The sequence below is a fragment of the Euwallacea similis genome, chromosome 7, assembly GCF_039881205.1.
Source record: "Euwallacea similis isolate ESF13 chromosome 7, ESF131.1, whole genome shotgun sequence".
NCBI classification, from domain to species: Eukaryota; Metazoa; Arthropoda; class Insecta; order Coleoptera; family Curculionidae; genus Euwallacea; species Euwallacea similis.
Window position 1 is genome coordinate 1,879,444 of NC_089615.1, and position 18,137 is coordinate 1,897,580.

The 18,137-nt window shown below is 36.3% G+C and overlaps 2 protein-coding genes across 4 annotated transcripts; both read left to right on the top strand.

Moving 5' to 3' along the window:
- Nucleotides 1–258: 258 nt before the first annotated feature.
- LOC136410037 (zinc transporter ZIP13 homolog) lies at nucleotides 259–13,489 on the top strand. Its single transcript, XM_066391944.1, has 5 exons — nucleotides 259–809; nucleotides 6,597–6,704; nucleotides 11,667–11,761; nucleotides 11,816–12,092; nucleotides 12,314–13,489. The coding sequence occupies exons 1-5, from the start codon at nucleotides 566–568 to the stop codon at nucleotides 12,490–12,492; spliced, it is 903 nt and encodes a 300-aa protein (XP_066248041.1). The 5' UTR covers nucleotides 259–565; the 3' UTR covers nucleotides 12,493–13,489.
- A 557-nt stretch (nucleotides 13,490–14,046) lies between these two features.
- On the top strand, nucleotides 14,047–18,074 carry FipoQ (F-box/LRR-repeat protein FipoQ). Of its 3 annotated transcripts, none has more exons than XM_066391939.1 (8): nucleotides 14,047–14,346; nucleotides 15,677–15,900; nucleotides 15,957–16,368; nucleotides 16,423–16,528; nucleotides 16,588–16,796; nucleotides 16,846–17,006; nucleotides 17,063–17,266; nucleotides 17,895–18,074. In XM_066391939.1, the coding sequence occupies exons 1-8, from the start codon at nucleotides 14,254–14,256 to the stop codon at nucleotides 18,028–18,030; spliced, it is 1,545 nt and encodes a 514-aa protein (XP_066248036.1). In that variant the 5' UTR covers nucleotides 14,047–14,253; the 3' UTR covers nucleotides 18,031–18,074. The 3 variants fall into 3 exon arrangements, with proteins under 3 accessions (XP_066248036.1, XP_066248035.1, XP_066248037.1); XM_066391938.1 differs by lacking the exon at nucleotides 14,047–14,346 and adding an exon at nucleotides 15,447–15,609; XM_066391940.1 differs by lacking the exons at nucleotides 14,047–14,346; nucleotides 17,895–18,074 and adding an exon at nucleotides 15,447–15,609 and having other exon boundaries at nucleotides 17,068–17,258.
- Nucleotides 18,075–18,137: the final 63 nt, after the last annotated feature.

Genomic DNA, 18,137 nt, shown 5'->3' on the forward strand with positions numbered 1-18,137 from the left:
GAACCGGGTTTTATATGTCACAAATTTGGGTGCATTTCAGAGAAATGCAGGATAGAAACTGCATATAGTAGAATCCTTTAATGATTGCAACTTAAAATCAAGAGAAAATGGAAATAACTGAATAATAGAACTAAAGTAGACTCTGGGCGATCTTATTATATCTCAGAATCTCAGATATCACGTCAGATATGGCAACGTTCGAGAAAAGCGTGTGCAAAATGGAGGAGTGGGAGTAAGTGTGCTGTCGTTTACGTCAAAACCAGATGAATTTCTATGTGGGTAAACAGCCGTGAACAATCGTCGTTCAGAATGGAGTGCAAAACGCAAAGTTTAAGATGCGATTAAACATTATCATTATCAATAAAATGAGCATATAAGAATAAGTGTTACAGTGATAATCAGTTAGTTTTCACTTCGTCCGGCTCAACTTCAGCGTAAGTTAGTCGGGTGAGGAATTATCAAACGTGTTTATCTTCCATTACTTATCATCTCTTATCGAGGGTCCCGATTCTTTAGTGAAAAATTCAAATCTGTCCCGCCGTTACAATATAAAAAACAAAACGCTATGTTAACAAGTTCAGTCTTCTGTGTGTCTGATGTCACAAACGCTACGAAACTCAATTTCCCCTCACAAGAGTTTCTCTTGCCTAAAATGCCAGAAATCCCTGATTGGTACTTTGATGGAATCCCAGATATGCCATGGCTGTATGCTCTGATAGGATCCTCTCTTGTGGGACTGACTGGAATAGTCCCTTTAGTGCTCAGCCAAACATTCAACATTCAACTAAATGAAGCTGATGAGTTTTCAAGTAAGTATAATTAGCACTTTAAATACTTTTATTGAGCACCTATATTGAGTGTAAAAAAGGTAATAAAATATGTACTAGATACAATATAGTTAACTTATTAAAATAAGTTTTATTTAAAAAACTTTGATTTATATATTAAGGAGGCAGATAATGAAATGAGTACAATAAGAAATGATTTATCTTAGGCTAAATATGTTTAATTACCTACTTATTTAGAGCTATAAGTAGGCATTAAATGCATTGCACTGCAAAACCAATTTAGATTGACTTGCAATTAATTGCTCTCAATAATTACAGTTGTATATAAACTCAGTTTAGGTATATCAACACCAACATACCTATTTAAATACACAGATACGATTGTCAGTATATTCAAATGAAAACTGTCTAAGTAGGTATAGGAATGTGAAATTATAGCAGTAGATAGATATTTTTACTGAGGTATACCTAGAGGCCAAGAGCCTGAAGGAATCTCATTGGTCAGCCATGGTCATCTGCAGCCTCACTCTCCTATCTACCAAATATCCCACTTACTATCTGTTTGTGTTCAACATTTGTGGTACTCTTAACTCAAATACTCCCTTGTTACCTACCTATTTTTGCATTAAGGAAGGGAAGTACACCTCTCTATCTATAGGTACTTACCTACCTATTTTTGCATTAAGAGAGGTGTACTTCCCTTCCTTAATGCAAAAATAGGTAGGTAATAGGAGAATTGTAGTGTGAGTGTTATACACTGCTCAAAAGAATTTAAGAAACAAGCATATTTTTGACTATTGTAATGTCTATATAATGACATTGATTTATAATAATTTCACATAAATTTCTTCAATACTTCGTTACCGTCAAGAGCATTAATAACAACACGGCGACATCTTAATATACTCAAAATTACCCTACGTATAACTTCTTGTGGTAAGAGTTACCACTGCTCTGTAAGGATGTTCTGGAAAGCCAACTTACCATAAACACGCTCCATGAGCGGATTGAGTTATTTTTGCGGCATGTCTCTTACGTGTTCTATGGGATTCAAGTCGGGTGATTGTGGTGGCTCATTCATAAGTTACATTCTTATCCCTGAACCAAAGCATAGTAGCCCGGCTAACATATGGATGACCATTGTCTTGCACATAGAAGAGTTCTGGGCCAGCAGCATATGCAAAAGGAAGGATATTAGGTTCGAGCACATGATCCGCACTTAATTCAGCGTTTGTAGCAAACAAGCGAGCTCAGTTCGATGATGCAATATACCACCTCATACCATCATGAAACCTCCTCTATAATTATCGACTTTCTGAAAATACCCTTCTCGTTCCCACCATTTTGTTTCACGATAAACGCGTTGCCTTTGGGTGTTTGGTCGAAATCCAAACCGAGACTCATCTGTTAATAACACATTGGCCATTCTTCTAGATTTCTTTATTGGTGTTCTCCCGCTTGTTTCCTAAATTATTTTGAGCAGTGTATTTAAGGTTAGGGTTAAAAAATCAATTAACAAAAATGAGATTGAATACATGAAAATAAGCTTATGTAATAATCACGGTATTGTAGAGTCACAGTACATAATTACATAAAGTTATGTAGGAAACTGCTCTTTTTCTGAATTATTTCATAGTCACAGAAGAGAATGGAAAAGTGCATAATAGGGAGGAATTTAGGAAATATAGAAAATTGGCATCTATTTAACGGGTTAAATAACTATTAAATAAATAACATGTTTATTATTTATTAAATTTCCAATAAATGAAACTGCTGAGCAGTGCTATCAGTAAGTTTTTTTTTCAAAGTTAATAAGCCGGTCTAGGTACCGGTTTATATAAGTACATGGAACCCTCAATTAAAGGCTAATAGGGAAAATTATAGCCGCTTTGTGTTTATTTCCTGTTTAAATTTGCAATATGTCTGTGCCATTTAAAAATATTGCTCTCATTTACGTTCGTAAGAGCATTCATGATAGGATGACTTCGTGCGTAAGTCAATTTCAAAGCAGGATTTCTAAATTCGCGTTCCACTCATGGTACTTACTAAAATACAGTACCAATAAGAGTTTAATTCTGTTAAGACTACATTAGGCACTAATTTTAATCTAAAGATAATTTAAAACTTGTAAAAATTTTTTGGCAGCAGAAGGAGGTAAATCATGGACATAGGACTTTGATTGAGCAGTTTACGATTTACCAGTGAACATCTGATATTAGCAATAGATAACGGATGAATCTATTCAAGACATGTCTCCAATATTGCAACGGCTACTTATTGTAAACATAAAAAAATTTGCGGTTTTCTACTTATTTTCCATGAAAATCAAAATCTCAATCCCTGAAAAATGTTTGGAAAAAATTGATCTTGATATGTTTCTAAGCTTCGTATCAAGTTTCGTATCCAATCAACGTTCAAGTGCTTGATTTTGCGTTAAGCAAGACCTTGGCCAAGATTTTTGAATGAATCTATGTAAAATAAGATACCTTCCTCTAATGAGTGGATCTCGAGACTAATACGGAGTAATAATAATATCTACTTACCTTAACCATTAAGCAAATTAAGTGGATATGTAATATGGAAAATTTGTAGGTAATTTTTAGTTCTTTAAATAAAATTGAGAGTCTATCAGACATGTAGTGCATGTGAAGTGCACTTTAATTCAATTAGCCCAGAGTACAATCCTTCAAATACCAATAGATATCGAGAATCGTGTAGATACATACTTGTCCAAGGAGTGGACAATTTGGTGGGTTTTGGGATCTTTCTAGAATCTATTGGAGAATCACGACAGCTTCCCCTACTGCTGATTTTATACAAAAATAAATACATGTACGTCCATACAAAAATTAAATACGAGTTATTTCTTCTTTACAGTCTGTTGCCGTGAACAACGGGTCGTAAAAATAAAACCGCTGGTTGTATACCCATTGTTTTCGCATGAGATCAATAGTCTAAAGTTTCCTCTTCTAGTAGCTCAATTTTATATTTCACAGGGGCATTAGCGCTCCAAATAGTGTTGAAAATTTCCATTAATTCTTAGCAATTTCAAGAAAATTTTAACTGATATTAAAATCTTCTGATGAGTGAAGCTTCCCGACTGGTTGTAATTTTTGGCTAGGCGACCTCTAAACATGGTGATAATGTAGAATCTCTCTTCAATAGAACCTGATCCGTCCGCGGAGCTATTTCCTATCTGCAAAAGAGGGGGAAAATCCTCGTTTTGATTTTGGTTTTATTAATAAACGGAAACCATATCCTGAAGCCTTGTTAATGACCTGTAGATCAACCAATATATTTATACCTCGACTTATAAATATTTCCATATCGGCCATGACATTTCCACACGAGTCACGTCACCAAGATCATGAATCCGAACACGATTCATCAAATGCAGTTTTCAATCGAATACAATAAGTATTATTCTCCTCTCCCCCAGAGTATACCCTGATGTATACTTGTATGTGTACATATGGGGGGTAGGGGGGAGAGAATCAAGGGTAGGAGTGGGAGCTTCGGAGGACCTCAGGATTTTTAGGAGTACAAAACTGGGGTGGATTTTAATTTTAAAAAAATCATTGCCGTCAAAACTGAGAGCGACCTCCTCTAGTCTTTACTCTTCGCGATTCAAGGTGTTTCTCATTAATTAGGTAATTTACCTTCCGACTCATATAATTTGCTAATCCGATTTTGAATCAAAAGAGTGCGAATAAAGCTTTAATTTTTAGGTCAGCCGAGGACATGCCCGTCATAAAAACTGCAAGTTTATGTTTATTTCGAGGTGTAGTCCGATCAATTTCGCACGTTGTCTCTGCAGGCACGTGCGTGGCAGCAAGGATATGTCGCCCTCTCGATAGTTTTTGCAACACATTTGATTTTCCAGGACTTTTGTTGATTTATTCCTGAGCTTATACCAATAAGTACATCAATTTTCCCTAAAAGATTTCATTTCTTTAAAAAAACCTTTAATGTAATACACAAAGCACACGTTTTACCCAGTAATTGGCCAGAGCCGTCCATTGCGGAAACCTTTGAAAATTCAATTGAATTTCAAAATTTCGCTGCAATGAAGCGCGACAGATTGCATTACGTTTCTGTTTAGCAAAGCAGTCGTACTTAGAGAATTCCTTTCGAGGTTCCTTACATAACATGAAGGCAAGCGCGAATTTGGCAAAGCTTTGGTTGGAAAAAATGCGACGATTGCCCTGTCTAGCACGATGAAATATGCCAAACACTCTAAACCAATAATTATCTTTAGTCTCATTAAGACCTTTTTCATTAACAACAACCAGTACTCACTCAAACACTCAATAAACTGCAAAAATTGAAAAAAAATAGGTACTTTTGCTTTAACAGTGAAAAATAATGGGTCAGGGTACTTAAAACGACCTCCCAAAAGGCCCCTTGAGCTTAGCATCTGATAATAAATCAATCAGGGAATTATGTGAATCTTAATTTACGCAAAGGATGCGTAGGTGTTGGTATGCCAGTAAGTAGGCAATTTATGTATTTTAATCTAATCAGAAGAGGTGCCCCTCAGTCAAAGGATTAAAATCTTGCTCGAATTACTTACTAATTGAAGTATTGAGATAAACGTACTATGAATTACCATTATAATTTAAAGTCCAAATTATATCTCCCTGATAAATAAACCTTTAATGCAAAATTGATTTAATGCGATATTGCAGTCAATGCATCGTTCGAGGACTATAAACATTGATAATAAGGATTCATTTAAAGCACAACTAGTAAAATCGCTAACATTTCGTGTGTAAAATAGCTGTGAACATTGGTATTGTTAAGTCGGGTGCAAAATAGTTAAAGCAGGGGGACGTGGAGCAAAACGAAGGATTTCGTGTACACACAATGCAGTACACTCCACTGCATTGTACATTATAAAATCTAGCTATATAATTAGAACATTGTTGGTATTTTAAGTTCTCAAAAACATTATGAGTGACTACATCCTGTCCCCAAATACCGTTTGGTTAAAGGCGAACCTTTTTGCCATTACTTCTCCAAAACGTCGTGTGCAAATTCAATTGCACTTATACCAGCAGTCGGCAGTACCCATCCGTTGAATAATGAAATGACGAATCGATCGTTTTTACGGACAACCAACACTTGGCTTATATGAAAATGTATAAACACCAATATACAAAGCGCGTGCAAAAGTCCAATGCCACCGTTCTACGTTTGTTTATTGTTCGCTACGAATCATCGATGCTTTATAAAAGGAATTCAAGGAAGAGCTCATAACAAATCGTATGGATTTTCCAGACCAAATAACTAAGAGGCGATGCGAAGCTAAATGATATTATTCATGGTTGGCAAATAATCATGGTACCCTTTCAAGGCTCTAGTGTGACCCGTGAAATGCACTTTAAGAATACACAAGAAAATAGATTATGAAATATAAGGGAATTACATTCATAAAACTCGCATACCGTCGCTTAATCAAATGTCCAAAATTTGATAGATATTTTGTTTTCAAGCAATTTAAAGGTGAAAATATTTGTAAAATTTGCCTGCCTTACCATAAAGTGTGCAATTATAAGCAGGGCCGGCGTGAGTAAGTCGGGAACCCTAGACGAAATTTTTAATTACCCCTACCCCCAATTAAGAAAGTGCATCGTCATGGGCTGTCACCAAACTGACTCGGCCCTTTCAGACCGGTACTGATTATGATTGGTTAACTTTTTTTAGATTATTTTTTCCGTATAGACTAGAAACCTTATATTAATATGGTCATTTTTATGTTAGAATTTTCTTATTATCTTTTTATTATCATTTTTCTTTTTTTTAAAGGATCCAAGCTAAATTCACTGTTGGGCTTTGCTGTGGGTGCCCTCCTGGGAGACGTATTCCTCCATTCCTTACCAGAGATCTACGGAAGTGGTAACAGCACTGCAAAGGGTAAGAGATGATGCATTTTAAAAAAATTATAAATTTCCACGATTCATCGATTTCGACGTAATAATAATGCACCTATGAGAGTTTTTCGAAAGCATATTAGAAAAAATACATTTTTATCTAATACGTGGTCTAATATAATATAGATGATAGCCGCTTAGAAAAATTTCTATTATCGCAAACAAATACTCGTCACTACAAAAGAAAAAGGAAAGAATTTTGTAAATTGAAGTGTTCAGTGATAAGTCTTGATAGTTCTTATTGATTTTGAGACCAAATTACTACATGATCAGAGATAAATCGGTTTATGTAATTAGTTACCTTAAATAAACTTTAATCACTTCACTAAATTCATTTTACTAATTAGCACCACTCTCTTCCTTAGGACCTACTAGGGCCTATGTACCTGCCTTGTTATATACTTACTTTCAGACGAATGCGATGCAGGTAAATAGGTTTAGATCTATTTAATCAGATACAAAGATAATGGTATTGACAATATCACTATCTATATTGGTTCAGGTTAGGCTGTCATTTATTAATTTTTATTACGAAGGAAAATATTTTATTTATAGATATCTGAATAGCAATTATAGTGAATTGTTGTCTACTTAAATAAGAAATTTTCAAATATAAAAAATTCCCTCATTACTTAAAATTCTAGGTATGTATATTCCCTTTGAACGGATGTGTTATATGCAATACGGCCACGAGCAAGGCCAGAAGTTGTCCTTCACCATGAAATATAAATATCATAATTATTACATATACTGCTCAAAAAAATCGAAGGAACAGGCATACTTTTGGCTATAATTTTTTTAGGATGAATTGTTTCGATGATTAGTAAAAGGATCTTGGAAAGTAGCAAACATACGAAGTCGCTTAAATGAGGAGAGAATTGTAACTTTAGGGGACCAATTTAAAGCCACTTTTGGTTTCTTGAAAAAGTCCATAGCCTACGAAATATACAGGGTGTTTCGTACTAGTAGACTAATCCGCTAACCGAAGATTCCTTATGCGAAAATAATTAGACTTTCCTTATGGATTTTTTTTTTGGCTCATTATACTGGCTGTACAGGTTGTTGAAGTTAGTAAAATTTACTTTTATTAATAATTTGGGTGTTTTTTAGCGCATTTTAATGAAATGTTATAGTAATGTATAGTTAGATTAGGCACATTTCTATGATCTGGGTAAAAAAATGTAGAAAAAAAACTGGGAAAAATGGGAAGTCGTGTACACTATTTTCCCCTAAACTTTTTTATGCAAGTCAATGGTGCATTTGTTTAGTTATTCAAATTAGTTCTTTCTTTATTCGAATTTCTTCATTCTTGTAAAATTTTTGTTTACTACTGCTTACTTTAAAAGATATTTCAGCTTTTTGCCCCCCAATACGTAGCTCCCATTTCTTATTTATGTCGGAAACAGTTCCAAAACACGCTCTATTGTCACGCGTTAATTTTTCAGATTATACAGAAGGTTTAAAACGATCTGACTAACGGATCCCACATAAGTATTAGATTTTTTCACAATTTAAATATTCTCATCTAAGTGATTCAAAAACTTAAATGATGCGAGCTGTCAATGTCAAACAAATAATAAATCAATATGAACGATTTCATGGCCAACTATCTTAAAATTGCAATATCAGATTGAAAAAAAGCTGTAAGTCCGCCATTTTGAGAACTAACAATCTACTTATTGGTATCATTTTAGAACTTGGAAAAGTACTTTTTTAAATAATTTGTAATCTACTGTGCTTTCTATTAAAAAAAGGTAAGTTTATGTCATATCTCAAAAATGACAGCTGTCAGAAAAAATCTGGTTAGTCTATCTTTTTCAGTGCAAAATTATCTATTAGGTGTACAACTTTGCTTCCGCCGTTTTTTTTCCGAATTTCGCGATTTTATTGTAAAAAACTAATTATACCTTTAGGATCCAAAGTATTGTCCATCGCTGGCCACTACTTTCTCCCATCTTTCGGGCAGCATACGAATCCCGTGTTGAAAAAATTGGACATCTTTTGAAGCGATCCACGATTCTATCCAATTTCTTACTTCTTCATAAGACCGGAAGTGTTGGTCAGCTAGCCCATGTGCCATGGATCGAAACAAGTGATAATCAGAAGGAGCTAGGTCAGGAGAATATGGCGGGTGGGGTAGGACTTCCCATTTCAATGTTTCCAAGTATTTCTTGACCACTTGCGCAACATGGGGTCGAGCATTATCGTGCTGCAAAATCACTTTATCATGTCTCTCGTTGTATTGCAGCCGTTTCTTTTTCAATGCTCGGCTCAAACGCATTAATTGGGTTCGATAAAGAGCACCTGTGATTGTTTCAGTTGGTTGTAACAGCTCATAATATATTACGCCGAGTTGATCCCACCAAATACAGAGCATGATTTTGGAACCATGAATAGACGGTTTGGCCGTCGACGTGGAAGCATGGCCGGGATATCCCCAAGTCTTTTTGCGTTTGGGATTATCGTAATGAACCCATTTCTCGTCCCCAGTCACAATACGATGCAGAAATCCCTTCCGTCTTTGCCTTGCAAGCAACTGTTCACAAGCGAACAGACGCCTGTCAATATCTCTTGGTTTCAACTCGTACGGCACCCAATATCCTTGCTTCTGAATCATTCCCATGTCTTTGAGGCGTTTTGAGATTGTTTGTTGAGTCACTCCCAATGATTGTGCCAATTCTTGTTGACTTTGACACGAGTCTTCGTCAAGTAATGCTTCCAAGTTCGCATCTTGGAAAACCTTCTTTCTTCCACCGCTATGTTGGTCTTCGACGTGAAAATCACCGTTCTTGAAGCGCTGAAACCACTCACGACATGTCCTTTCACTAATAGTGGCTTCCCCATAAGTATCTGAGAGCATTCGATGAGCCTCAGCAGCAGATTTCTTCATATTGAAGCAGAAAAGTAAAACCTCCCGCAAATGACGAGAATTTGGCTCGTACACCGACATTTTCAATCGCGAATAACTTTATGATGAAGACACAAATAGACTAATATTTTTATGAGGTTATGTTAACAGGTGCCCAAGGCTCCTGCATGCCCACATGGGGTTATTTATTTCGATCATTACTTACCGCTACATACATCTATTCAAAAACGGCGGAAGCAAAGTTGTACACCTAATAGAATATTCGTATTTACATAATTTCTCTAGAACCAATAATTACACCACTAGATCGGTTAAAAGAAATCAATAAAATTTAGTTTTTGCTAACTACCTACTAACCTATAGATTTTTTTTAGAAACCAAAAGTGACTTTAAATTGGTCCCATGAAGTTGCCATTCTCTGCACATTTAGCCGATTTCATAACTCTGCTAGTTTCCGAAATCCCTTTTCTAATCATCGAAAAAACTTACTTTGCAATGACATTAATTCACAATAAATTCACATAAAATTTCTCCAACGCCTCGTATTATCAATACGAGAACGCCTTGACATGTTTGAAATCACCCTATCTATATCGCCGTTTGATAAAAGTTGCCACTGTTTTCCAAGAATGTTCTGAAGAGTTAAATTGTTAAGAAGAGTTAAATATTTGTGGCATATCTCATATGTGCCCTATGAGATTCAAGTCGAGAGATGATGGTGGCCAATTCATAAGATTTACATTGTTGTCCCTGAATCAACGCGTAGTACCCTGGCTAACATGTAGACGAGCACTATCTTATATGTATAGAAGGTCTGGGTCAGCAGCATATGCAAAAGGAAGGACATCAGGTTCGAACACATGGTTTTAGTACCGCACTTGATTCAGCGTTTGTGGCAAACAGGCGAGCTCGGTTTCGTGATGCAACATGATACCACTTCATATCATCATGGAACCTCCTCCATAATTATAGACTTCCTGAAAATGCCTTTCTCGTTCTAATCATCTTGTTTTCCGCTAAATACGTTGCCTTCGAGTATCAGGGTCGAAATCCAAACCGAAACTCATCTGTGAATAATACATTGGCTCATTCTTCAATATGAGGATTTGTCAACAGTTGTCCTTGTTCCATAAATTATTTTGAGCATTGTACTAAAGAGTATGACCACATATCTTACTGACCTTTCTTCCATGATAAGACAATTTTATGTAATACTATATTGCTAATCGTCCATTGAACAGCTCAAAAACAGAAGGATTTGAAAAATATACTCAGAAACAGAATCATCAATGCACACATATCTTAATATTGTTTCAGTATGAATAACGTTTTTAATCAAACAAGGATATATTTGCGTGGATGATTGGATTTCTTAGGAAAGTGTTGACATCCGTAAGATTTCATAAGCGTTCAAGTAGAAAGGAAAAGGGGTGTTGGGCAACCCGGCAACACGTTTCTGTTTATCGGTTTCATCAGGCATGTATATGTGTTGGATTTGGGAGATAATAAGAGCTACAACTTAGAATGAAATAACTTTATTATCCAAAAAGAAAGAAATTAGAGAGGACCAAGAATCGTGTACGTCTTGTGGACGACAAATCTTCAGACTAAACTTATATATAGAACTAACTCTAAGAAGAAAAATATATAATCATAACTGCTACGTATGCATTTCTCTCGAGTTCCCCAAATTAATAGTCTACTGCTACGTACATAGGAAATCAATCCGTTTGTCTTTAGACGCCGCTAGAAAAACTGTTTATTATTAATTTGGATAACTTATGGTTGAGTATAGGATTTCAACAATATGTACTAAGTAGACACGTACGTATGGCATGGAACATATCTCCACATACACGTAGGTCTTCGGACGTACGTTCCATGACGTGTGTGCCTACTTTGTGCACACACGTGTCTGATGAAGCCAATACGTAGAAACGCGTATTGCCAATAAAATTACATATAAGTGTATTTTATGTTTCCTCGACGATTGATCATTCTCTAACCCTAATTACTTATTTAGCGACACTATGAATAATGTTGACTTTGCCTTATATAAGTATCGCTCCTTTGCAGGTCAAATGGCCAGTGGGATCTATGTGCTCTTGGGACTCATCACATTTATTATCATTGAAAAAGTTTTAGGCATGGTAGAAAAGGACGGCAAAACGGTAAGTACCAAAGAAATGTGGCAATCAAGTATGCAAGTAACCAATTTCTGTTAGATGGCAGCCTATCTAAATTTGATAGCCAACGCGATAGATAACTTCGCCCACGGACTGTCCTTGGGAGGAGCCTTTTTAACGTCTACTCGCATAGGCATAACCACGACAATTGCAGTCTTGGGCCATGAAATACCTCACGAGTTTGCAGATTTCGGGGTATTACTAAAAGGAGGTTTCTCGTGGCGGAATGCCGCTGTTATGCAACTGTCTACCGCTGCTTTCGGTATTTTAGGCTCGTTTTCTGCCTTATTATTTAGCGGAGCCGCTAATACCATTGGTAAGCACTTTTTTAATAGAATAGACCAGCTTTGTCTCAAAATTCCAGCAATGGAAGCAAATACCCGATAAATGGCATTTATAGTTCAAGGATGTTTCGTCTCATTGCATTTTTTATATAAATATTAGTATTTCGCTCACGCGATTAAATTATTATTGCTCAATAAGACATACTTCGATGGATGAATGCGAAATTGAGATTGCATTATTACTACTTTACAGAAGCCAGGACGTCATGGATTTTGCCATTCTCCGCGGGATCGTTCCTCCACATCGCCTTAGTTACTATATTGCCGGATTTAATCAAGGAGAGCAGTCCTAGGGAATCTTGCAAACAGATGTTTTCTATTTTAACCGGTATCTTTTTAGTGCACATCCTTGATGGGATTATTGCACATTAATACTACAGTTCAAGTTCAGGGACAGTCTTTAACTCTCTTTTTAATTTACCCTTAGGACAACGGTATTGTCCGAACTAATTGAGAATGCAAATTGACTTTGAAACCTGACAGTATTGGAAACGTGCGTGAGGGGGTAAATTTAAAACGAGATCGATTAAACTTCTGAGCACCCAGATGCCATAATAATTAGTTTTTCTATGTACATAGATACATGCAGCATTTTCGTTCATTTAACAATTCATTTCTAACCGGTCTTAATCCAATGCTGATCGGTTTAAGACCAATATTTTTTCTATAAGGCAGAGATGTAATACTTTTAGCTAAATATCATTTTAAAATACTCAAATATCGAAGTGTGTTGATAACTCACAACGTGGAGATGTTTCATCTTTTGCTGCAATTTAATATCAAAAGGACCAGTTGATTTCTTTGTTAACATGTTGAGGTCCTTTTGGACGAAGGCTTTGAACACATGTTATAGTGCATGCATACGTAGTGAGTAGGTACAAATTTGGATATTAAGACCAATCAAACAATTATTCTTCAACAATTACGAATCGTTTTCGCATTTTTTGTTTATTAATTTCAAGTGATTTGACGTTCTCTTTATAGGAGTTCCTTAGAATACTGTGTAAAAAAATGATTACCTATACATTAATACATATGTCTCACTAAGGATAAATGGCATTTCTAATCCATTTTTGGTCTTACAAGAGAAATGTTCACGAATTTGTGAAATATCAATGTACATATATTTTTATATTCTTGTTAGATTCATATTGTTTAATATTGTAAAAAGCTATATAAAGGTTTTTATATATTTTAATAGCTCCTCTGTACCTAAGCGAACCGTTAGAAAATGAAATGGAAAGAAGTAATACCTATATAATATTGTGATATTCTGATATATTAAATACGCAGCATGAAATAAACTATAGAGTAGTACTTAAGAGTGCTCTTTATGCAAAAAAAAGATAAAAATAAATTCTACTTTTTCTTATTGAGATTCGTGTAACTATCCTTGCGTCTATTTGACTGGTCCTACACTTCCTTAAAATCCATTACGGCATCACTTAGTGTTATGAAAGCCTTAAAGTAAGCGAAATGTTAGCTGATATCTCCTGCTTAAATTAAGCCAGTTTACTCACCAGAAAGATTTTTCTGGTCAGCACATTTATCGTTATTTTTCGTCAAAACAAATTATTTATTAAAACTCTTATAGAACAAAGCATTATTAAAATATAGATAAAAGACTTTGAAGAATATAGGAACTTTCATATAACTATAAGTTACCGTCTGCTAACATACCACTCGGATGCAGCCAGGGCTGGTCTTAACAAGTCTGCTGTCGTGGGCGCAATTTTTAATCACCGCCCCCCTATCCCCAAGAAAAACTGCCGACCGGGAAAGTCCGTCACTCTAGGCTTACATCTAATATACCCCCCCTCTATAAGATCGGTACTGTTCGGATGTTAATCACCCCACGACCATTTTTTTCGAAAATATCGGTCTCATCGGTAAAATTAGTTCCGTACTGCCAGCACGCTGCGTTTTAATTAGACTTCTTACAAAGACCACGGTCGTTGCCAAATAGACATACTTTAGGAGGAAATCATACTTGTCTGGAATCCACGTCTCTATTTTCGACCATTTAAAACACATTTCAAGCCGGTAACGGCGGGTGTCCCTATAATTATTCAGACATATGAAATTATTTCAATTACTCCTTGGTCAGTTGGAAATTACTTCGTTCGTGTCAAGATGAACGCATGGGGCCAACTGGACTTGACCACTGCGGGCGCGGCCATTGTCAGGGATGATTTGACTATGAGTTTTCGGAGGACCAGAAAAATTGTAAGTAATTGTGTCTACTTGATTTTTTTGGCTGAGGGTCAATTTTGAATTCTGTGTAATATTAGGCATGGGTAGTACTCACTAGTATACAGGGTTGTCCTTTGTGAACAGCAAAGGTGTACGAAGTAAATTATTTTCTTCATTAACATCCCATAGATGTATCGATCAAATAGGGCTTGATTCTAATATGCAGTACCGGCCTTATGGGGGCGAGTTTGGCGGTGGACTTTCCTGATTTTTCTTGGGGACAGAGAGGCGGTGATTAAAAATTTCATTCAGAGGACCAGACTTGCTAAGGTCTGCCCTGCTCATGTGAATTACAATATGGTGATATACAGGATGGGCTTTGTTTATACGTGTTAATAGGAAATCGACTTTGTCGAAAACTGGCTTTTTAAAGATTCTTTCGCTTACGTGAATACACGTTAATAAGAATCAGATGGGGCTTACTGTGGAGCTTTACTTCCTTCAATAGTTCAGTAAATATTGTTTGTTGATTTTAATTTTATTTCTCATAATATTAGATGTTAAACTTAGGGAAAATACTGCTCAAATTACCCAATACAGAACAAAAACAATTGATAAAGTATTTAGGGTCAGAAACGCGTCTTCCTAGGTAGCGTTCGAATTCAGATAATGTGTTTCTTCTTACCTCATTGTTTTTTTATTATTAATTTGTTCAGTTTAATTATGATTATTGTCACACCATTAAAGGCAGAAAATTATCCAAAATTCAAGCAACATTGTATTAAATTCCTAGTTTAAATAACAAATAAATCCTTCAGCCGTATCACCTACTTATCCCATATATTCAGAAACGGCCTTATGGGAGGTGAACCAAGAAGGTGTTCCTGGCCGGCGCTCTTTCTTGAGGATAGGCGGGCGGTGATTAAAAGTTTCGCCCGGGGCGCCATGCTGGCCAAGCCAGAACCTGCATGTATTGCACCCTCCTATTTAGTACCCACTGCACCCTGCAAACTGGACAATCTTTAAATATCCCACGTTACAAGCCCATTCAGTTACCCAAATATTTATGATGGTATTTTTAGATCCCGTGTCTGCTATTTCGCGTAGCGCTATTTCCCAACTTAAGTGAATGTTTGTTACGTAAATGACACATCAACTTGTCTTTGGGACTAAAAAGTTCGAAAGTTATTGAGAAAAATGGACGTTTGTCCCGATGTGTGGGGTCAGCTGGCCCTTGAGGCCTCGCAGGTGTATTTAACAGAAGGTACCGGGGCTAGAAGTCCGTTTGCAGGGACGGTAGGTGTCTGGTTTCCATGAATATCAGAAACTAAATCTGTTTTAAATATACTTTTCCGAATTTAAGACCATCGAGAAGCTGCCCGACAAAGTTCTTCTTCACGTATTCAACTACCTGGCCCACAAGGAAATATGCCAAATGGCTAAAGTTTGCAAAAGGTGGAGAATGGTTGCTTATGATACCAAGCTATGGAAAAACGTGTCACTGAGACCGGAAATATCAGGCTTACATGTAAGCTCTTTGGAGTTCCTGCTAACCCTAATTAGCATCCGATTTGGCCCTTCTTTAAGGTAAATTATCTAAAAATAAAAATAATAAATCAGTAAAGTAACGCATATTCCTGCAGGTACATTGAACTTCCCATTGAACTGATCACTCACACAGTTCTCCACGAACTAGCCAACAAATGCCCAAACCTTACTCACATGTTGCTGGACTTCTCTACTGCCATGCAGCTTCACGACTTCAGCGAAATGCAGGCTTTCCCCACAAAACTGAAATACCTCTGCATTTGCCTATCCGAAGTGATCTTTATGGAGGGATTCATGAGGAAGATCTACAACTTCATCAACGGCCTGGAGATTTTGCATCTGATAGGGACTTATGAGAAAGTGGAGGAGGAGGAAGAGGAGATTTACGAAGTCATCAATGTGCATCGGTTGAAAAGTGCCACTCCCAATTTAAGGGTGATTAATTTGTATGGGATAAATTTTGTGGATGACACGCATATTGATGCGTTCAGTTCAAATTGCATTCAGGTAAGTGAGAAAATTAATTAACTAGATGAATAATGTTTAAGAAGTTGAGTGTAGTTGGAATGTTTAGCAGTAAACTACTGCAACAAAGTGACGGGGAGTACTTTAAAAACGTTATTCCAAAGAAGCAGAAGACTAAAATGTTTGTTAATGAATGGTACAAGTGAGTATTCTGGGAGAATTCGTATTGCAATTTCCATATCAGCCAATTGTCACATTTAGATCTGAAGAGTGATTATCTAATGCAAGTGGAGTGGGAAAAATGCTCCCTCCAAGAGTTCGACATCACTGCAACTGACCTGTCCACAGAATGCCTACAAGACATGTTAACTAGACTCCCGGGGCTGAGGTTTTTAAGTGCAGGGCAAATAAATGGGTTCAATGATTCCGTGCTGAAAACCTGGATGGATCAAGGCAATGCCAGGAACTTGGTAAGTATTTTACACAAAAAAACGTGGATGTAAAAAATTTTCCTTGCAGGTCGCTTTGGATTTGGATAGCTCGGACAACCTCTCGGAAGACGCAATATACAAATTCCTGTGCAAACACGGCCACCAACTGTGGGGCCTAGGTCTATCTGGGATGACTCACATCACCGATTCACTCTGGCAGTCGATCCTGCCTATCTTGTCTAATGCAAAGTATGCCAAAATTTCATATAACGATAACCCGAGAAGTAAAATTTTTTTCATTAAAGAATAGTTGTCATGGGGACTCAAGAGCGTCTTGGGGTAAATATACTTGCTGACCAACTTATGGACAGTATTGCCAAAAACTGCTGCAACGTTGAGAGATTGGAGCTGAGATGGGATCCGGAAAATCTGAGATTTTCAGATAAAAGCCAAAAGGCTATTGATACGTTGAGAGTTAAATGTCTGAAGTTGAAGTGTTTGTGTTTAAGGTATAGCACACTTTACTGTATCAGTGCACTTCAATAACATGGCGTTCCCGCTCGGCTTTTCTGTTTCAAAGTCAAATATTTTGCTTTAAATGAGCTGTGCACAGTATTAATAACTAAAAAGCTTGTGATCTGTATTCGCATGAGGCCATGGGAGGCAAGAAGTGTGCCATTGTCACACCCAACTATATTCTGTTCACTTATTATTTGGATCTCATTTGCTCTGGAAATTTAACTTTGATATACTATAATAAAAATAACAATTTATGAGATTTCAACACTATCAAGATCCATGGAATATGGGGGCAGTAAATGTGGGATTCTAAAATTTTCGTTTACTTCAAATGTTACATAAATAAAATTGGAGTAACATGAGGTTACTAATTCGGTTAAGTCACCTTAGTAACTTTCTTATAATTAATATAATAACAAATAATAATAAAAAACCTATAATTGCTTGCTAATTAATTACTTTTGTCATGAAGCGTGAAACAAGAAATTTGTCTCCCGAAAGTGGGAAGGTGATGAAAATTGACATAAAACTGTACCGAGCTGTACATAAAAGTTTTTTCCATTTAACTAATTTGTAGTCATAACACTTTTCTGATGTGTAAAAACATCTTTTTTTCAGTGATGGGCGGTATTATGAAATTGTGAAAGCCAACTTCGAAAGAGCTGATCGCATGACGGTGGTGAGGACCCTCACCAACTGTAGAGTCTCAAACTATTACCTCCTATCGAATTACAAAGACCTGGTGTTCAATTAATAATTGGATAGTTAACTAACTTACAAAACAAATTAACTAACAGACATTTTAACTAAAAACAGAACAAATTAACTAAAGAACATTTTTATGTGATACATTACAAAGAA